Source organism: Curcuma longa, chromosome 1, assembly GCF_044706935.1.
Source record: "Curcuma longa cultivar G26 ecotype Majalengka, Jawa Barat chromosome 1, ITB_CL_G26_1.1, whole genome shotgun sequence".
NCBI lineage: Eukaryota > Viridiplantae > Streptophyta > Magnoliopsida > Zingiberales > Zingiberaceae > Curcuma > Curcuma longa.
The window spans coordinates 3470735-3493124 of record NC_133861.1 but is presented as its reverse complement, the minus strand read 5'-3'; the positions used below and the strand labels follow the sequence as shown (position 1 = coordinate 3493124).

The window sequence follows — 22390 nt, the reverse complement described above, 5'->3', positions numbered from 1 at the left end:
ATTTATATAATTATCCAGAAATTATCGAAGGAAATTTTTGGGTATTACAGGGTTCCTTCCCTTCTCCTCCCTGGTTGGTTTCACCGACCGCGTAGGAAGACAACGAACATCGTCACCGCTTCTGCAGGTCGTGTTGGAGAAAAATGAGTCGATTCCTGAGAGTCGATTGTGCATCTATCCTTAATTGCGAGTCGGCCTTGGAATGTCGCTGCCCTCTATTTTGCCTCCGCCGTCGGAACGCCGATGCCTTCTGTTCTGCAACTGCCGATCACCGGAGCTGACACCGACTGGGCCTGTTCTGCAGCAGCTGATCATCAGATTTTTGGACTCCCAATTGGGATCTTTCCAATCTGCCGTCGACCATCGGAGAATGTATCCGCCGGAAGATGTCGTCCCCTCTCCTACCGCTTGTGGGAGAAGGGCAACGCCGGAATCCACCATCCTCTACTCCTGCCACCTATGTGGGAGAAAGGCAATGCTGGGTCCTAGCATCGCGTCGCTTTCCATCTTCGTCGGTGATTGGAAACCTTACTTTGTGTCATCCATCGGAGGAGATTAGAGGAGCCGCTGCCGCGTCAAAATCGGAGTTGCTGTCAGGGTTTACCTTCGGAAGCTCGTGTAGTTTCCAAAAATCATTCCATCAATGTCGAAAAGATTCCAACTATTTTCCCCTTAAATCGGCGATCAATGGTTGACTACACCGGGAATATGATTTTCAGTGATAGTTAGAAAACCTCAGAAGATGATCGCGACAAACGTTGTTGCATATTTTTCAGACGTAGGTTTTCTCTTGATTTGATCATTGTCGATCGTCGACTAATACTGAAGACGGTGATGCGACTCTTGACTTAGGAAGTCATCCAGACAAAAGCCTAGCGTAGATCACTAGAAGAGGCAGAACTTTGATAAGAGCCGCTCGATTAATACTAACACCGCTCAACATCATTAACAAGGTACCCATAAAATTATTTATTAATCTAAAAATTTTAATTTTCAATCATATCTTGTACACTGTTATATCCTGTATTTGCATGCGTGTGTTGTAATAATTAGTTTTAATTATTTGTTTATTTCTGTTGTGCACATTTTTGAAATGTGTAAACACACGCATTACACCAGGATGATCCCAACAGATTAAACATCGAAAGAAAGTCTTGGGGGTTAAAGGATCGGATGTTGAGTAGGAAATCCAAACAGGTTTGGAGGACTGGATATTTGGCAAATAGGTAAACTCTCCTAAGAGGAGTAGGTGAGGATGCATTTCCATGAAGGGAACAATGGAGTCTGGCCTAGAGTTTCACTAGAAATCCAAAGTCAATACTAGATAGTTATAAAACTATCTAGACTTAAATTTCTGCATTATACTTCTATTGTTCTAACTCTGTGATGTAGGAAAGTAAGCTTAAAGAAAATCTAGAAAAATAGATTTTGGGTGCCCCTATTGGATTTGAGCCCCCAGATAGTCCGAGCACCCCTATCAATTCTAGGTGCCCGAATAGGATTTTTTCAGGCCAGCAAGACAGATGAGGTGACAAGTCCTGATTGATTGAGACACCTCAGGTTCCAAGCTCTCAGAAGGGAGGTGTTTGAAGAAGGATAAGATGTAGCGGAGCCAAGTCTGATTCTGCAATCACCATGTCAGCCTCCAAGTGCCTGAAAGGGATCTAGGTGCTCGGAGATGACTAAGTCAACAACTATAGCGGATCAGATAACCCACGGCGAGGGTGCCCAGAAGGGGATCTAGGCGCCCAAATTACTCCATAAAAGCATCCACGAATAGAGTCCTTAGAACAAGATTCATGATGATATTACAATCGCTGTTCATGTACTCTATGCTTACGAAACATTGCTACAACGCTAAGATGTTACACCGACACTATGCTCAAGTTCTCAAGTAAAGCCGGTAACTAGTAGCATCATTTCTTATCGTCTTTGCGCATTCATTCTCTAGGAACAGTAAACGTTCCTCATTTTTATAAAAGATGGGACTTTTTCTCGTTGTGAGAAAGAGTTTATTAGTGAATTATCATCGAAAGCAATTAAGGACTACAGACCTACGAGTAACAGCCAAAGGTTATGAACACGGTAAAAATAAATGTGTCATTCACTTTATGTTCTAATTTTTCTTATTTTTTGATGCGTACTCTAAAGTATTCTAAAATAAAATTTTGAAAATAAGTGAAAAAGCGAAGTGTGCTATTCACCCCCTCCAGCGTTCTAAACGATCCTACAAGCTTTGCCTCCTAGAGCATCATGTAAGTCCTTGCTCCTTCTCTCTAATTTGTAGTGTAGATGGCCTCTAGATGAGCACTCCCTCATTGCCAATTTATCCAACAGGCAACCATTGGAGGCCACATGGGTAACACTTGTGGGTGGCCACTCAAGGTTGTAAACACAGTAAAAAAAAGTGTCATTTACTTTTTATTCTAGTTTTTCTTATTTTTCGATGCATACTCTAAAGTATTCTAAAATAAGTTTTTGAAAACAAGTGAAAAAAAAGTGTGCTATTCACCCCCTTTAGCATTCTAAACGATCCTACAAGCTTTGCCTCAGCATGTAAGTCCTTGCTCCTTCTCATTAATTTGTTGTGTAGATGGCCTCTAGAGGTAAGTACTCTCTCATTGCCAATTTATCCAACAGGCAACCATTGGAGGCCACAAGGGTAATACTTGTGGGGCGCCAGCCAGAGGTTGTGAACACAGTAAAAATAAATGTGTCATTTACTTTATGTTCTAATTTTTCTTATTTTTCGATGCATACTCTAAAGTATTCTAAAATAAATTTTTGAAAACAAGTGAAAAAGCAAAGCGTGCTATTCACCCCTCTAGCTTTCTAAACGATCCTACAAGCTTTGCCTCCTACAACATCATGTAAGTCCTTGCTCCTTCTCCCTAATTTGTAGTGTAGATAGCCTCTAGAGGTAAGCACTCCCTCATTGCCAATTTATCCAACAGGCAACCTTTGGAGGCCACAAGGGTAACACTTGTGGGGGGCCACTCATGGCTCTCATGGGGCACCCTTGGTTCAAAAGATTTGCCTAAAAACCACCATCACAGAAAATATAGACCCCTATAGCACCTTCTTCCTCCTAAATGACATTGGCATAGTGATCCCCAAGCCCATTTGACCTTCCCATCAGCCACCAACAAAGTCATTAGACTTTTTTGTAAGTTAACTGTTGGGGCAATTTTGCCCCAAGCGATTTGGATTTTAATGTTTGACTGAATCAGTTTAAGTTAGGCAATGTTTGTTGATCTAACATGTGTGACTTGAGTTCACAGGAAAGTCCAGGAATGAAGTCTTGGCATTTGGTGAAGTCTCGGAGGCGCGACCTCTTGGCAAAGGACAAAGTCCCAGAGGCGAGGCCTCTTGGCAAGAGAAGACTTAGCACTACAAAGTTGAGGGAAACGTGTCAAGCGAGTGCAAGGAAGTGCACGAGGCTTGTGGAAGGCATTTGAAGACTTGTGTCAAGGCTAAGGGATGAAGAAGATGCTGAAAAAGGGAGTTTTCAGCTTGTTCAGTCGACTGGCCCTGCCATCAGTTGACTGGGGTTGATCCGAAGAACACACAGCCAAGTTCAGAAGTATCATAACCCTCTTGGGACGCCATATGTTGCTTCGGTTGATTGTTAGATCCTCCGAAACGTACCGGGCTCTGATACCACTTGTTAGGATCGGTTGGTTCGCTAGAGGGGGGTGAATAGCATTTTTCGAATCTTCTTCGATTGTTTCTCTGCAAGAGTGTTAGCGGAAGCAAAATATAATAGAGAAAATAATAGATCAACGCTAACCCGGTTCATTTACTTGGTATCCACCTCCGCAGAGGTGACTAATCCAAGGATCCACACGCACGCACACACCCGCTGCACTATGAATCGTCTCCTTCTCGAAAACCTCGAAGGCGGAGAAACCTTTACAACCTTTTCGTTCTCCTCAAAATGATGTGAAATAATGTTTAGGAGGAGAGGAAGAAAGCAAAGAATCAGAGAACAACAAGTTCTCAAAAGAAGCACAAAGAGATAAAAGAATGGCAGAATTCTTGCTCAGATCTCGAGCAGGCTTCTTTTATAATTCTTCGACATCAGTCGACTGCTGGCAGGGCCAGTCGACTGATGGCTTCAATCGGCAACAAAATCTTGCATTAAAGCGCATTAAATGCTTGCCAACTTTCTCCAACGTTCAAATATCAGTCGACTGATCCAAGACCAGTCGACTGGCATCAGTCGACTCACCATACTCCAGTCGACTGCCTAGTCGACTCCTGTCTTCCTCTAGCTCGACTGATTTTTCTGTGTGCGTCTGATTTATGAGCAGTCGACTGCTGGCAGGGCCAGTCGACTGGTGAAGCTGAAAAATCCCATTTCAGCTTCTTTTGACCTAGACCTCGGCCTTCAAACACCTCCCATAGCCTCGTGCCTTCCCTGGATGCTCCATCATCCTCGCACTAGCCTGAGATGTTTCCATCAGCTTCGTCATGTCAAGTCTTTGCCAAGACCAACCTTGGACTTTTCCTTGCCAAGACTACCCACTTGGACTTTTCCTTTGCCAAGACCAACCTTGGACTTTCCTTTGCCAAGACTTCCCACTTGGACTTTCCTTTTCCAAGACTTCCCACTTGGACTTTTCTTTTGCCAAGACCACGCTTGGACTTTTCTTTTGCCAAGTCTTCAACCTGGACTTTCCTGCAAACTTGCATCACACATGTTAGATCACAAGTATTGCCTAACTTTAAACATGGTTTAGCCAAACATTGAAACTCAATGCACTTGGGGCAAAGATTGCACCAACAGGCAGTCCGCTGTCGCCTTCCTCGTCCTGTTGTCGCCAGCCGCCGATTGCTCTATGCACTGATCCGGACCACCGACCGCGCGTTCACTGTCGCCTTTCTCGTCCTGCCACGATCCTCCACCGCCACCATCCTCTACTATCGCTGCCAACATGGAGAAGACCAGAGCCAGCTGCCGCTTGCCTCACCACACCAAGATCAGCCTGATCGGACGCAGGCACCGCTCTAGCCGACACTGCCTTCTCTGTTTCCCCCAATGAGCCATATACGTTGTCTCGTTTGGATGCTTATTTCCAATTGCTCATAGGTTAATGATCAGTGACACGAACAGGGGAGACTCGGAGATCGAAACCTCCTTCTCCGACGATTGTTAGGGTTTGTCGTGTTGTTGGGAGGTGAGATTCCTTCCTTGAATTCGATTTAATTCTGGTTTAGCAAGGAATTTCATGGAATTGATCGGGATTTCTTGGATTTTGATTCTGTCTGTTCGATTTGGGTCATTATTCCACCGGGGGGGGGGGGGGTTCAGTTGGAGATTGGAATTCATCTGTTATTGAGAGATCTGTCCTAATGCTGAGTTTTCGGGTATTAATTCCATTAGATCTTTGCGTTTAAGTATGTTAAGGGATTTATTGTGTTGTTGTTGTTGGAATTGGGTGGAATTAGGGTTTCATGTGTTGACCTGGTCTTGTTGTTGCTGTTTGGAAATTCGGTGGAGCTAGGATTAATTGGAGTTGATCTGCTCCAGTTGTTCAAGGCTTCATCGCTAGATTCCACGAGTGCAGATCAGGTAATTCTGTTGCTTAATGGTTGTCTTGGATTAGTTAAGGGTCTGTTGTTTCGGTGGAGATTGGTTTGATTTGTTGTGGATTATGGTTCTGATAGGATTTTGTTTTAGTTGTAGATGTTGCAATTAAATTGTGTTAATTAGATTAGGTGTGGCATGAATTTGATTGGATTTGGGTTAGGTTAGTTTTTGATCTGGTTGATTGGTGTTAATTGGATTTGGTTGAGTCGTGTTACTTGTATTTTGATAGGTTAGTTTTAGATTGGGTTTGTGACTGAGGTTAGTTGTGTTAATTGGATTGGTTGGGTTAGTTTGGATTCAGTTGAGGTTAAGAGTGGATTAAGATAAGTTAAGTGGGAGATTTATTTTGTTGTAGACTTTAATATAATATTGTATTTAGAGGGTGTTGTATGTTATAACGTGCAGGACCTTGATTTATGGATCCTGGTATATACGGAGGATGTATTTGGGGGTTCTTATTGTGATGTGTGTCATACCAGGTGGGTACTCTTGTACTTGATCAATACAGGTCTTTTCATAGTGCATAATTTAATATAAATCTGTTATTAATTATCCTGTTGCTATTCTTATTACATTCGTTACTTGATACTTACTGTTGACCTTGATATGATCTCATTGTCATCAATACAGTCTCATTAATTGTTGTTATTTGTGCTGACTTATTATGATTGATGTTGTGTATATCTTGGTAGATGTAGTAGTTATTTGTTGAACTGAGCATCATAGCATCATAATATGTTGTTGTTGTTGGCTCTCACTAGACCATTGTTGATAGTGGTACAATGAGAGTATTATAGCACTGTGTGGGTGCGACCATGACTAGCTAGATAGCTCTCCTGGGATACTGCTCCTTCCCCTCGTGTGTAGTCGGTCTGTTGTTGGAGTGGGTGATTCCTGTCCTACGCCCCAGTTCACTGTGTGGGTGTCTGGGGATGTTGAGTGCAGATAGTGACCAGACAGCTAGATAGCTCTTTGAGATATTTCCCTGCTCCCCACTCACGTGTAGTGGTATGTTGTTGGAGTGTGTGCAGTTGTCCTGTCGTGCGCCCCAGTTCATTGTGTGGGTGTCTGAGGGTGGCGAGCCGACAGTGACCATGCATATTACCGCTGATGTGTGTTGCATGTGTGCATGTATTTGTTGGTAGTTGTTACTGCATTTATGGTTGTTGCACTTGTTGTTATATCAATATCTCCCTTGGAAGCTTGTAGATGATCGTCGTGTGGTTTGCTTGCTGCCAGCACCGTGAACAGCCAGAAGAAACCCTCCCCAGAACTGAACAGAGCACTGTGCAAACGCGTTTCAACTGGCAAAATTGGATTCCTTGTTTTCTCCTTGCTCCGATCGATCTGATAATAATGTAGGAGTGCTCCACTATCCTCAGAGAACCCCTCAAAGGATCACGGCCTCAGATGGCGCTATGGATTGCTGGAACAAGCAAAAATAGGGTGGAAGCCGCTGGAGAAACCCTCTCCGTCGTGCCTCATCCAGCTGCCGAATTTCACCCAATCGGCCGGCTTCAACTTCTTTAGGGATCAAGGAACGCAATGGAGTTGGATTGAGAGGATGGGGTGCACTATACAGGTACGTCGCTTCTTAGAGGAATCGCGCGTTTGGGATGATGAACAGTGGCGCAACCATTGTTCACTTCTTAATGTTTGGGTTGTATACGCTGATTAATTAAAGAATCTGGGTTGTCCATTTCTGATCCTGTGATGGAGCTTGATCTGGGGTTTTAGGGCAGCCTAGGATTTGAAAAAATTATTGGATCTTGATCAGACTTGAGTTGGGTCATGTCCTCCATGTGGCTTGATCAATTTGGGCGAATTTGGCTCGATTCGATCGTGATTAAGCTCGATCTTGATCCGATTTGAGCCCTACAATCAATTAACATCAATTAATATAAAATTCACCATTAAATCACAGAAATTATAATCAAGCCTTCAATTATGCCGCTTAACACAAATATAATCAAATCGGTTCATTAAACAATTTATTTTCATGCAAAAATCCAAAAATGAATCGATTAAAAATACATAAAATCCTAACTCATCAAATCCCCCCACACTTACCCTTGAGCGTCTTGCTCAAGTCAACTAAATAAACTAAGATTGTACCCCCCCTAGATCATTCTTAATCATGATTAGAAACAATTAAAAGAGAATTATCTAAGTTGTAGAGTCTCAAAAGTTTAAACCCATGGACTAGACTCTTGTACTCGATTAATCACATAGCAAGTTTGACTCTTCATGATTAATTGAGATAAACGTATCACACTAAATTTCATGAGGTTATTTTCAGTAAATAAATTCAGTGGCTCTCATCCTAAATTCTAATTCATGATCAAAGAAAATGGAGCTCACTCAAGCAATCCAAGTTCATGCACTACCATAAGCTTGCTTGTTTTCTACTCTCCACCACTATTCTTGATTTGGAATTCACATCTATTAGGCTTATAAAAAATGCAAGGAAGCAATAACTGAAACAAAGGAATTAGAAAATGTAGAAAGAAAAATTCAAGAGAAAAAAGTTTTCAAGGATAGAGTAAATGAAGTGGTAGACATGGGCATAAGTAAATGTTATCAATGAACCTTGCCATCCTTCCTAATTTCTCTTGTATTCCATTTGTTTTAGTGTGTTTTTCAGATCCATGAACCAAGGATGAGTTAAATATATGAAATTCTCCTTATTGATACAAACATCCCTTCATTTCTTTTTCTTTTATTCTCTTCATCACCACCAATGTGCCATTTTGCATTTTGCTTTCGAATCAAGCCCAATTCTTTCACATCTAGATTTCACAAGAGCTAACAAATAGCAACCAATCATCAGAAACCAAAATTCACTTCACACGAATCTGAAATTTCAATGTATCATTGGCACGTTTAATTCTAAAAATTATTGAAATTGAATATGAAACTTTGCTTGTTCTCTCTTATTTCTTGCTGTTTTTCCTCCATTCTTTTTCCATCATAAAGCTTGAATACTAATGCTAATATCCATGCAAATTTCTATGAAATTCCATTTCGGATCAGTCCCTAAAAAAATTGTGGAACATGGCTGGAAAATAAAGCTGAAAAAAATTATTTTTCTACTCTTTTTTTTCTGTTTTGTTTTTGATTTTCCTTTTCTGTTGCAGCAACATCTTGAACAACTTGACATCTGAATTTGTTGTTTAGAAAGCAATTGAAATGAGGTAGGTTTCCATGGATTCATCCATTGATCAGAGTTTTGATACCTTACCCATTCTTCTTTTTTTTCTTCTTTTTATGTTTTCTACATTTTTTTTTTTGAATTTTTCTGATCTGAATTGATGTCATTTGAGTTGTATCCATAGTCTATTGTATTCCAATCCTACTTATTCAATTGATTTGCAACCGAGTTCTTGAATTCATTATTTTTTTTTCTGATTTTCTAAATTTTATTTTGTTTTCTTTGATTTTTTCTATTTTTTTTCAATCTGATCTTGCTAAATTCTTTGCTTTCTCAACTCAACACATTTTCTGAAATATAAATCAATCAATTACCATTAAGATTGATCCATATGAGGCTTCCAAAATAAAATCAAAATTTCTTTCTCCTTATTGGTTCCTATTGTTTTTGATGGTTGACAAAAAAGGGGGACAAATAAAGTGTTCAAGTTAGGTTGTTAAATCATCTATGGTTTAATACTCAGGATAATCATGCTTAATGTTACTTATTGATTCATTATGTTTATGATTCAGTTTTTACTAGGATAAATTGTTGTTATTTGATATATGTTGTTTTAAAGACCTAACTTAAATAAATTTTTATCAAACATCAAAAAGGGAAAGATTGTTGGGGCAATCTTGTCACAAGTCAATTAGATTTTAATGTTTGGCTAAAATGAGTTTAAGTTAGGCAATGTTGGTGATCTAACGTGTGTGAATTGAGTTCACAGGAAAGTCCAGGTTGGAAGACTTGGCAAATGGTGAAGTCCCGGAGGCGCGGCCTCTCAAAAGTGAAGTCCCGGAGGCACGGCCTCTTGGCAAAGGTGAAGTCCCGGAGGCGAGGCCTCTTGGCAAAGGATGAAGTCCCGAAGGCGCAGCTTCTTGGCAAAGGAAGACTTAGCACGATGAAGCTGAGGGAAACGTCTCAAGCTAGTGCAAGAAAGGGCACGAGGCTTGTGGAAGGCATTTGAAGGCTTGCGTCAAGGCTAAGGGCTGAAGAAGAAGCTAAAAGGGGAGTTTTAGCTTGATCAGTCGATTGACTAGTTCTCACCAGTCGACTGAGCAGTCCAGTCGACTGATCAGTTTGTTTCAGTCGACTGGAGATGGATTAGAGGCATACCAAAGCGGACAGAAAGATCAGTCGAGTGAGCAATGAACTGGCATCAGTCGACTAGCGTTGGAGCAGTCGACTGATACATGACCGTTGGAGCGACAGTTGGCGAATTAAATGTGAATTAAATAGTTGTTGAAGCCCATCAGTCGACTGGCCCTTGGAGCAATCGACTGATGTCAAAAAACTTATAAAAACACAGTTTGACGATTGGAGAAGTAGTGATTCATTCTTCTATATTCTTGCACAAACTCCAATCATTGTAAACCTGATTCCTCTTCCTCTAAACTTCACTACCAATCTTGTACAAGGAAGAGATCGATTTGTAAAGGTTTCTCTGCCTTCAAAGTTGTCTTTGAAAAGGAGAAATTTCATAGTGGAAAGGTGCTCGCTGTGTGTGGATCCTTGGATTAGTCACCTCGTAGAGGTGGATACCAAGTAAATCGAACGGGTTAGCTATTGTTCTTTCTTTTGTGTATTGTATTTTGCTTCCGCTGACGTTTTCGCATGAAAGATCGAGAAATCGCTATTCACCTCCCCTCTAGCAAACGCCTCAATCCCAACATGTACAAGTAACTTGAATCCACATGACAAGAAAGCTAGCTTGGGCTAGGTGTGACGTAGTCAGCCTAGTAGGGACTGGCACATATAGGCTATGTCTTGAACCTAGTGGGTATAAGACAGTGAAAGGTACGAGACATATTTCATTGGAGTTGCTGAAGGGTTTAGAAATCGTTCTAGAATCAATTGTTGGTTTTCTGATCAATTGAGGATCATGATGTACTACTAGGTGTCACTCATGATCGTTTCGTAATTAATGGTTAATTACGGACGGCCGACATAACTGGGAACCTATTGGGTCACACGCACTACAAGTCCTTTAAAGGAATTAAAATGAGTTTGAGAATTAGGTTCTCAGATTGAGAGAAATAAAGTCTAGTTGGACCGAACAAAGGACAAAATGATGGAATTTGTCTTATGAAGATGAAATAACGAAATTGATTTAGTTCAAATTGAAAGTCGTTTAGTTATTGAACCAAACAATTCAATTTTGAACCATATTGAACTAACTTAGTTTGGTTCACAATAGAAGAGGTGTTGGCAAAATGAAAGAGATGAGGAGTTTCATCTTGTAAAGAGGAAATGAACAAAATGTAAAATACCAAAATTTTAGGGACTAATTTGTAATAATATAAATTAATCCCTAAATTTTGTAAGGGTTATTAGGGGTTAATTAGGCTTAATTAGAAAGCCTAATTAAATAAACTCTATTGGTCAAACCATTTAGCCCAAATAAAGCCCAATTATAGCCCAAATAATAGCCATTAGCTAGCTATGGGATAGTGGGTTATTGGTTATTGGATTCGGGTATAACCAACCCGTTAACCAAAGATCCGGTAAGGAAACCTTTAAGCCTCGCGACTTCTTCCCGATTCTGCGATTTCCTCTCCTCTGTTTCCACCGCGAGACGCCCTGTTCTTCCTTCTTCGTTCCGATCGCGCGTCCACGGCTGAGCTCCGACGGTGCCGGCGACAAGAGGAGGCCACCAGAGACAAGAGGTTTCCATCTTGGCTCGTTTCCTTGCTTGGAGGTGTGCGGATCGGACAGCAACCGGCGACGCCGAGAAGGAAGAGATCGGCTCTGATAGGTAAGGGATTTCTCAGTGAGATCTTTGGATTTCTAGGGTTCTTGAGCTAGATCCATGGGTTTTCCGGATTTCCTAAACTTGGATTCAAAATAGGGAGCCTTCTTGTTGGTTTCGCCGTGAAGAAAAGAAGAACAGAGAAGGATCGGGCACGGTTTCCTTCACCGGAGGAGGAAGAAGCCGATCGGTAAGAATATGATTTAGGTTTTGGAGTTTAATCTCTTTGGATTGATTAGACTTTCCTTAGATCTGATCTTCCCACAGCTCAGTCCCACAACTATTTCGGTTGAAGGATTGCTGGCCGGCGGTGAGCTTGGAGGAAGAAGATAGGTAAGTGTTAGGATTTCAGATTTGATTTCTGAAAAGCATTGAATGGATCTGATTCTCTTAGATTTGGTTGTGTTTGGGTTTTCACAGCTACTGTTGTGAGCTGTTGAGTGGTAGCTTGAGGTTTGTTGAGGTAGCAAGGAAGAGGCTCCATCTGAGGTAAAGATCTTGAACCTAAATTTAGCTTTGGATGTGGCAGTGATCGGTTGTAGATGAATTTGATTTGATCAGTAATGATTAAGTTAGAATGAGTATGGTGTTATTGGGATTTAATATGGATTTCCTATCTTAGATGTGGTTAACCAAATCTTGTGGATTAGTAGCAAACGGTTGATTAGGTTATGCCTATTAACTCTAACGTGGGTTAATTTAGGATTGATTAAATAGGGAATTAATTATATTAATTAATGATTAATTAATTAATTAATTAATTAATCCCTGTTAGTATCAACCTAAAGATTGGATTAGTCTAACCTAAGGTTGATTGATTAGCTTAGGTTTGATTAGACAGGAGGTTAGTTGTATTGATCGATTCGATTAATACAACTAATTGATTGATTAATTAAACCATGTTAATATCAACCTAAAGGTTAGATTAATTTAACCCGAGTTAGGTTAACGAGATTGAGTTAAACTAACCCTTAAAATATAAATTAGGGTTTGTTTGATATATTCTGATATTTAGGATGTGATACTGTGTTGCAGGTCCTTGATTGATTTTGGGACTTCGATATTATACGGGAGTATATTTTCTGGAGGTTCTTATTTGATCTACGGTTATCAGGTGGATAGTCTACTGTATTTAGTCAATACAGTTCCTTTCTTATTTTTAGTGCATGCTTCCTTTCATTTCTAGTGATTAGGTTACTTATCATGCTCTTATACTTGTTATAGATTAGATGCTTTCGATACTCATGTTTATCACATGCTTGATCGTATTTCTTTGACCTTATTATCAGTTCTGTTTATACCTCTGATGCTTGAGATCATTGTTATCCATGTTTATGATTACTGTCTCTATTTCAGTTATGTTATCATCATGTTGATACCTGTGATCAGTAGGACTTTTCATTAGTACCTACACATGTTAATTAACACGGTGTTAATTAACATGGTAGAGGATGATTATTCGGACTTGATCATGTCATCATGACGCATGAGCTCGATTGTAAATCCCAATAGGGTGTATCGTGCCGGTAGTTGGCCTATAGTGATATAGGTGGTTATTACCATATTTCACCAGGTACGGTGATGAGCTGTATGACTTTCACGCTGCAGCTGAGTCAGTGGCTTGATCTCGACACCTTGACGGTGATACTCGGTCTGGCTATAGGAGCTGTATGGCTTTCACGCTGCAGCCGTAGCCCGGTTGTATGGCCTTCACGCTGCAGCCGAGAGTGTTTACTCTGGACGAGCAGTGAGGACAGCACTGGCCATAGGTATTGTACGTAGCTCTTGACGGGGTTACCTACTGAGGGTGCTACCAGGCTACTTTATTGTAGTGCTGGATTCATAGGTATTGTACCGCTATTGTCTTACACCTCCAGGCTACTCATTGGATTCATAGACATGAGGCTCATTAGCTGGAGCCAGTGTAGACTGATGCATTACATGCACATGTTTGCATGATGAGATTTATATACATGCATTGGACCGTATGTGTGTGCATTACATTATGAAGTGATTGTGTACTTGTATTGATACCTGGTTGACACATTGCATATATGATCATGCATATGGATTACTATGTGTATCTGAGATATGACATTGCTTATATGATACCTGTAGGAGTTACGATACCTTATATTGTTCTCCTGTTACTTACCGTTATGCTTCTTTCATATCTGCTCTGTTATATTTTACCTTATTGAGCATGTACTTTCTTTCTGATTATCCACTGAGTATATTTGTACTCACCATTTTGGACTCTGGGATTTTTCTGTCTTCCCAGATATCAGGTAGGAGACTACAGCTGATGCCGAGGAGATTCTGCCAGTCTTGCCATCTCACAGCAGACTTATGGTTTTTTGTATTCGTGGATATTTGATTGTTTATGTGTCTGTGTAGTGATGTGTGGTGATTTTATTACTTGTAGTTCGAGTTTATACATTCGTATCCGTATTTTGGATTTGGTGATTTCTATGCGCGACGAGTATTCGTTTTATCCTTATTTTGGATTTATCTTCCGCTGCATATGTCTCTTTTACGAAGAATTTAACGAGTTTTATTCGTTAATACTTTTACGGATGCATTTCATATATAGTAGGATGTGTTGAGTGACCGTGTGGGTCACATTTACTTTTATTTCCTTGTATTTACTTGTATAAATCCATAGCATGTTATGGATTGGCCGTGTGGGCCTTATATATGTGTATGTATCCAGGGAATTGTCATAGATACAGGGGAGATGCTGCCGAAATTTTTAATAATTTTTGGACGGCCGTCTCCAATTCGGGTCGTGACAAATTCTCTTCTTCTTGATCAGCACACGAGCGACGGCCGACAATCTCGACAGTCGATAAGCACCAACACAACCGCAGGAGACCTCGCCATGGGTGGTTCACTTCGACGATTGGTCTTCTTTACCCCTCCGGTCGTACTTCAGTTGCCGTGGGTGATTCGCTCTGGCGATGGTGGCCGACAGTACCTCATTTAGTAAGGATACTTGTTGTGGGTGGTTCACTCCGACAAGTTCCTTATTCCTTCGCATCCACCAAAGTTCGACAAGGGACGCTTGGTTGAGCTTTGACTATATCCTCCACCGAGAACATGAGGTAAGGATTTGTTTGGTTTCCTAACTTCTGTACGTGGTTTTCAGTAGGGGGAGGATTGAGCAGCAGCCGAACCAATGTCATCCTTGATTTGAGCTCACCGGAATTGGCCACTCCGGTGAGATCTACCGCTCCCAGTTAGCGTGACTCAACCAAGAGGATGTTTGGCTATGTTCTGTGTCAATTGGGGAGAACCCTAACTCTAACTCTTACCCAAGCTTTTGATTTTGTTTACCTTGTTTTGCTAGCATGATTGAATCAAACCCCCCCCCCCCCCCCCCCCCCCCCCCCCCCCCCACCCCCATTTTGTTTGATCCTTTGAATTGGTTGGTTAAGTTCTTCAATCGGTGATTGTAAAAGTAGTATGAATGTGTGAATCTATTTTGTTGAGTTAGAATGGGTAATCAAATTGCTCACCTATTGTTATTGAATGTTTTTCTTGTATGAATTCATCCATTCTTGCAATTGTAGTAATGGCAAATGTGTTGTTGGTCTATGGGTGTTGGTAATGGAACTTGATATGTTTAGTTAGTATTGTTGAATAAAATATAATGTGATGTTTAGCTTTGTGGTTGGATGGTTGCAATGGCTAATGGTTTAACTTGTTCTTATGATGAGTATGTTCATGGAATGTGAAGGATAGTAACCAAGCATACTGGTTGTAGAATGTGTTTGTAGTATAACCCTAGGATGTTGTGGTCGACCTGAGTTGTGAATAATGAACATGTTCTTTACTTGTTTCAATCAATTGTTGATACCTGCTATTGTGTTTATTCATGTTTAGATAACTTAATAATATACATGCATATTTAAAGATAATTAAAGTTGCTTATGATTATGATATAAATATATACATGATTTTATGTTAATTAAGAGAGTTTGTGATCATCAAAGTGACCAAACTAAAATAATTAATTATCATGCATAAAATAATCATTTATTTATCATACTAATAAAATACCTATTAAAAAATGATAAATAAATGGCGTTCATTGATCATTAAAATTATGGATTTTTCTAAAGGAAAATTAATTTTTTATGATTAGTGGTATCAACAAAGAGAATTAAAAAAAATTTGACCAAATATATTTTGTTTTTCCAAAGATAACATATGTATTTGATTAAAGATTTTAATTTCTTAATAATGTTAAAAGACTTTTACTTTTTAATAATATATTGTAATATTAACTCAAAGGTATATTAAAATATATTCTAATGTTTTATCTGAATCTGTATATCTTATTTGTAGCAATTTCTCTTCATTTGCAAACTTCTTCTGATAGTGTGTTTAACGGTTTGAATTTCTGTGAATGAAGTGAGTAAGTTAATTTTTATTTAGATGTGTTGGATCTCGACTTGGTACTACTAAAAGAAAAACTCACTACTATTACTGATTCAAGCAGTGAGGAAGAGAAGTCCAAATGTAAAACATGGAAATGGTCTAATAGATTAAATCTTATGTTTATGCGAATAACTATCACAAATAACATTAAGACTATCATTCCACAAACAAAAAATGCAAAGGAATATTTAAAGTTTATAGAAGAATGCTTTCATTCTGCTGATAAGTCACTCGCTGGTACATTAATAGCACAACTCACAACCATAAAGTTTGATAGGTCATGTAGTATGTAAGAACATACTATTGAGATGACTAATATTGCAGCAAGATTAAAGACTTTAGAAATGATTGCGGATGACACCTTAGTTTCGTTTATTCTGAACTCACTACCTCCTCAATATGATATTTTTTAAATTAACTATAACATTATTAAGGAAAAGTTGAATATTAATGAATTGATAAGCAAACTTATTCAAGAGGAAAATAGACATAAGAATTTGAGAAGTCATTCTATCAGCCTCACTACTCAAGGAATGCTAAAGCACTAAAAGCAAAAGTCAAGTTTTAAGAAAAAAACAAGGTCAATTAAAGTTTCTCAGACTGATAAAAAGGAACACAATAACGATAAATATCATGTCTGTAAGAAAAGACACTATTAAAAAGATTGCCCTAAATGCACAGTTTGGTTTGAAAAGAAAGGTATATTAAAAACTTATGTTTGTTTTGAATCAAATTTAATTGATGCTCCTCATAATCCTTAGCGGCTTGATTCTAGTGCTACTACTCATATATCCAATATGATGCAGGGATTCCATACAATTCAAACCACAAATCAAACTGAAAATTTCCTATATATGGGAAATCGTATAATGGCTCAAATTGAAACTATAGGGACTTATCGTTTGATCTTAAATACTGACTATCATTTAAACTTATTATAAACTTTTTATGTACCTTCAATTTCTAGAAACCTTCTCCTTCAAAACTTGATGTTTGTAATTTTGATTTTAATTTTAGAAAAAATTGTTTTAATTTATATAAGAATTCAAGACTTATTTGTTTTGGAGTTCTTACTGGTGGTTTATATAAATTAACACTTGATAATAAATTTGTTGAATCCTTACTGTACATCAAAATATTGGAATTAAACATAATATTCTTAATGAAAGTTCTATTTTCTTGGGGCATAAGCATTTAGGTCACATATCCAAACAAAGAATAGAAAGATTAGTAAAAAATAAAATTCTATATAATATAGATTTTACCGATCTTGATTTATGTGTGGATTTGTATTAAGGGAAAATAAAACAAACATAACAAGAAAGGAGTCACAAGAAACACTTAGTTTCTTGAAATAATACACATTGATATATGTAGACCTTTTAATACTTCATCTTTTGGTGGAGAAAAGTATTTTATCACCTTTATCGATGATTTTTTCACGTTATGGATATGTCTATTTGCTTAAAGAAAAATCTCAAGTAGAAGATTTTTTTTTTTAAATCTACATTAATAAGGTTGAAAGACAATTAGACAAGAAAGTGAAAATTGTAAGATCTGATAGAGAAGGTGAATATTATGGGAAGTATGATGAAACAGGATAATGTTTATGTCCATTTGCAAAACTTCTTAAAAACATGATATATACGCACAATATATTATGTCATACACACCTAAACAAAATGGTGTGGTAGAAACACATAATCGCACATTAATGGATATGAACAGGACTATAATGAGTAATTCATCATTATCCAAATCTTTGTGGATGTATGCTTTAAAAACATCAATGTGCTTGTTTAATATGGTTTTTAGTAAGGTCGTTCCAAAAACTCCTTTTGAATTGTGGACAAATAGGAAACCTAGTTTAAGACACCTGCATCTTTAGGATTGTCTGGCAAAAGCAACAGTTTATAATCCGCATGAAAGAAAGTTACATTCTCGAACAATTAGTGGTTATTTTATTAGTTACCTAGAAAAATCTAAAGGGTATATATTTTATTATCCTAACCATAATCCAAGAATAGTAAAAATTGGTAATGCAAAATTCCTTGAGAATGGTGAAATTAGTAGGAGCGACAAATAACAAAATGTGGATATAAAGGAAGTTAAAGTAAATATTCCTTTGTCTGTTAATATTTTATCATCTAATGTTGTTCCAAAAGTTGTTTCAATTATTGAAGAACATTATATCAACACTAAACAACATAATAAAGTACGCCTTAAAGAAACTAACTCACAAAAATCTGATACAAATGAGTTACAAGAAATAACATTGAGAAAATCTCAAAAAAGAAATATCATGAAAAAGTGCTAAACAATCTATCATTGCTTTATCCACAATGGAAGCAGAGTTTATAGCTTGTTTTGAAGTCACAAAACATATATTATGGTTGCAAAATTTTATTTCAAGACTTGGAGTTGTCGACACTATTGTCAAGCTGCTGAAAATTTATTATGATAATTCCGTAGCAATATTCTTCTCAAAAAATGATAAATACTTGAGAGGTGCCAAGCATATAGAATTAAAATATTTTGTTATTAAAGAAGAAGTTCAAAAACAAAGAACGTTTATTAATTATATTAAAACGGATTTCATGATTGCAGATTCGTTAACTAAAGATTTACAACTAAAGATATTTTTTAAGAACATGTATATCGAATGAGTCTTGATTATCATTTTGAATGATGTATTAAGTTGACACTTTGAGCTTACTTATGTGCTTCTAATATACAGTTTCTAATTATGATGTGCACATTACAGTGTTATAACATAAATTGCCTAGAAATATTATTGTAAACCATTATGAAATTATATATTCATTTATAAGCCTAGTATGATAGGATACTTAAAGCTGTCAAACGGGCCAACTAATGGCGGGGCAGGCCAACCTATCAGAAATCCATCATATGGTGAGGCGGGACGGGGCGGGGCGGCCCACCAACTTGGCGGGTTAGAAAATTTTCAACCCGACCCAACTTAAGACAAGTTGCGAGTTAGGCGGGGCCAACCCAAGGGCCCATTAAAAAATAAAAAATGTAGAAAATATTAAAATTTTTAAGTTTGGATTGTAATTTAAACGGATCAAGTAGAAATTTTTAAATTTAGATTGCGTTTTAGACGGATCAAGCCTATTAATTCATTGAGTTTTCTCCTTTAATTTTAAATTTTAAAGAAAAAATAAATTTTCTCAACCTGCGGACCGACCCACATGAGTCACGGGCCAAAACGGGTCGATCCACCTGAACCTTTTAGGATGGTGTACGCGCTAGAAGAGAGGGTGAATAGCACGTCGTCGCTTTTTCGAAATCTTTCTTTTCTATCAGAATACTAGCAGCGGAATTAGTAAACAAACACAAAGAACACGCGGGATTTACTTGGTTCCTAATCCCCCAGGGTTAGTACGTCCAAGGCCTAATTCGGGAGGCGCCCGTTCACTAATGGTCTCCTTTCCAAACGTCGTTCGGAGGCAGAGCAACCGTCTTACAGTCCGTAAATTATAACAAGAATAAAGACTGAAGGTAAATACAATAATAAAGAAAATCAAACACTTAGCCGATCTGGAAGTCCTGAGCGCCGCGCACTCCTCCTGGATCTTCCCCGATTGCAAGCGTCTGACCTTGTTCACATTCGGTAGCGGCTCTTGTCGGAAAGGAGGACGTATGAATTGCATCTCGAACTGCTGGTCGAAGGCTTCTTTTATACTGGTCCTGAGTCGACTCAACTCCCCATCTAGGTCGACTCCAACTGACGTGGCAGATCAATTTTTATCGCTTCCGCCCGTTATCCTGTCTGAGTCGACTCCGGTTGCCTTCTGAGTCGACTCCAGTTGATGTGGCGTCAACTGCGATAAATCTTGACTCTGAATCAGCCTGAGTCGACTCAAAACCTTATCTGAGTCGACTCCACTGCCGAGTCGACTCAAGTCTCCGGTTGAGTCGACTCAACTCAGGTTTGACCTGAGTTGACTCCGAGCTTGACTTTGAGTTGACTTTGCTTGCTTCACCTCTGCTTTTCCCTCTTGCTTCCAGCTCCTGGTTCCTGCAAGACAAGCATACAAGCAAGCAAACAAAACAACCTAAAGCCTTATTTGTGGGTCTAACTTTAGATTTCTACCGAAATCTTGGATTAGTCTAACACACTCCATTCTAAAGAATTTATGCCAACCAAGTCCTCCAGACTTGTTGAACTTTTGCTCGGCTCTGTCCTCAGCCCCTAGGATTTGTGCTGCGGTTCGATTCTCTCTAGCCAACCCAGACTTCTGCTGCGGCTCGGTCACTCAGACTTCTGCTGCGACTCGGTCACCTAGATCAGCCCAGACTTCTGCTGCGACTCAGTCACCTAGACCAGCCCAGACTTCACCTAGTGCTTCGACTATTCCAAGACTCCGCCTGATCCTTCAAACCAGGACTTTCCTTTGCCTAGCCTACAACTAGGACTTTCCCTTGCCCAGCTTCACTCACTAAAGCTTCCCTTGCCCAATCTTCCAGATTAGAACTTCCGCTGCCTAGTCTAACCGACTATGACTTCTTGCTAGTCATCTGACTAGACTTCACTCACTTCCACACATCCAAACATCAGGTCTTGTTTGGATCAACCTTTGATCAAACTGACCAGACCTAGGTGTATTGTCAAATATCGAAATTCTAGGCAAGATCTTGCACCAACAATCTCCCCCTTTTTGATGTTTGACAATTTCTTAAGTTAATATAGGTCAGGGTTTAATTTTCTGGGAGAAATCTATATTATTAACTTAAGATTCTCCCCCTTTTCACACATCAAAAAGATTTAACATTTATAAGTCCATTCTCTTTTGCACCAACAATAAAAGTATCCCTATAGTCACAATTAAGTCTTGACACATCTTGAAAGCCCATAGTAGATTTTAGAAAATATATATAAATAAAATTTTTATAAGTCTTTTTAATTAATTTTTCAAAAACCAAGTTTTTTGTAAAAAACTTTTAATGTAATTTTGATTTTTAACATAGATTTTGAATGCATTTTTCAAACTAGTTTTCAAAAGTATTTTGCGAAATAGGTATTTTTGAAAAACTAGTTATTATTCTTTTAAGCCAGAATATTTCCCCTAACCCGACACATCCTCAGGGCTCTTTGTTGACCACAAAGCAAACTCCCCCGTGTGTCTTAGGGTTTGATCCTAAGTCAAAAGAATAATGTATAATAATAATTTTTGTGTTTCAAGATATTTTCAAATAATTTTGTAAGAGTGTTTTCAAAATAAATAGGTTTTTGAAAAACTAGTTATTATCTTTTTAATTCAGAGTCTCCCTCTGAACCAGACACGTCCTCAGGGTTCTTTGTTAACCACAAAGCAACTTCCCTGTGTGTCTTAGGGTTTGACCCAAAATAAAAAGATAATGTATAATAATTTTGAAAATGATTTTAGGGAAAATAATTTTAAATTAATTTTACTCTTTCGATTTGGATCTCCCCCTAAATCTGACACTTTCATAGGGCCACAAGGCAAACTCCCTAAGTGTCTTAGAGGTTAATCTAAATCAGCCAGAGCAAATAACTTAAGATTTTTTTTTTAAATATAATTTTTTTTTAATTAAACTTTTAAGTTTGAACTCCCCCTAAATCTGACACTCCCTTAGGGCCCCTTGTTGACTACAAGGCAATCTCCCTATGTGTCTTAGGGGTTGTTCCAAGTTAAAAAAATAATTTATAAAGTATTTTTCAAAATAAGATTTTTCAAAATAATTTTTTTTTTCATATTTAGTTTTCAAAAGTCTTAAAAATAAGATCTTTCAAGAATGACCTCCCCCTGAACTAGACACTCTCTTAGGACATCCTTGTTGACCACAAGGATTTTCTACCTATGTGTCTTAGGGTTCTTAGACTTAGTGTTGACCTAGAGGTTTGTGTCTACTATGTTGGTCAACCAATTTTTCAAAGATATAGAGTTTTGAAACTTATAATATAGATACACCCAGCAAGCATGAAACTCAAGGAAATATTAAATTTTTTAAATTAGTTTTTATAAAAATATTTATAATAATTTTTGAAAATGTTTTTCAAAGCATTGTACTTTAATTGTCCTTATCATCTCACCCGTACTAAGTGTTGCAATACATGACATACACGGGTAACCTTATGGGTGCGTTTGGTTGGGGGTAATCTGTGATTACCTTGGTTATCCATCCAAAGTTATTAACAAAAACTTTGTTTGGTTTAGGTAATCAATGATTCCCAGGTAATGTTTTATGCCTGACACCTCAGCATACGTCAGCAAAAAGGGTATCCAACCCGGAATCAGAAAACCAAGAAAAACTTAGGTTTTTCTTGATTCCGGAGTTAAGTAAATTTTCTTTACCTTATTACTCGCGAGACGTAACCCTCTTGCCCGAGCGAAACCTTCGAAACCCCTCTCCTGCGCGAGCAAAC

General features: G+C 38.4%; 1 protein-coding gene across 1 annotated transcript; it reads left to right on the top strand.

Moving 5' to 3' along the window:
* Positions 1-243: 243 nt before the first annotated feature.
* Positions 244-13945, top strand: LOC141822633 (uncharacterized). Its single transcript, XM_074709983.1, has 7 exons — positions 244-472; positions 11308-11541; positions 11635-11725; positions 11803-11868; positions 12571-12649; positions 13817-13887; positions 13933-13945. Exons 1-7 carry the CDS (start codon positions 244-246, stop codon positions 13943-13945), a joined length of 783 nt encoding a protein of 260 aa, XP_074566084.1.
* The last annotated feature ends 8445 nt before the right edge of the window (positions 13946-22390 follow it).

Excerpts from the sequence above, each read along its gene's own strand:
- LOC141822633 (XM_074709983.1), top strand. The coding sequence starts at position 244 with ATGCCTTCTGTTCTGCAACTGCCGATCACCGGAGCTGACACCGACTGG. Across the intron at positions 11,542-11,634 it reads GAAGAGATCGGCTCTGATAG|GGAGCCTTCTTGTTGGTTTC; the intron begins GTAAGGGATTTC and ends GATTCAAAATAG. Across the intron at positions 11,869-12,570 it reads AGCTTGGAGGAAGAAGATAG|GTCCTTGATTGATTTTGGGA; the intron begins GTAAGTGTTAGG and ends ACTGTGTTGCAG.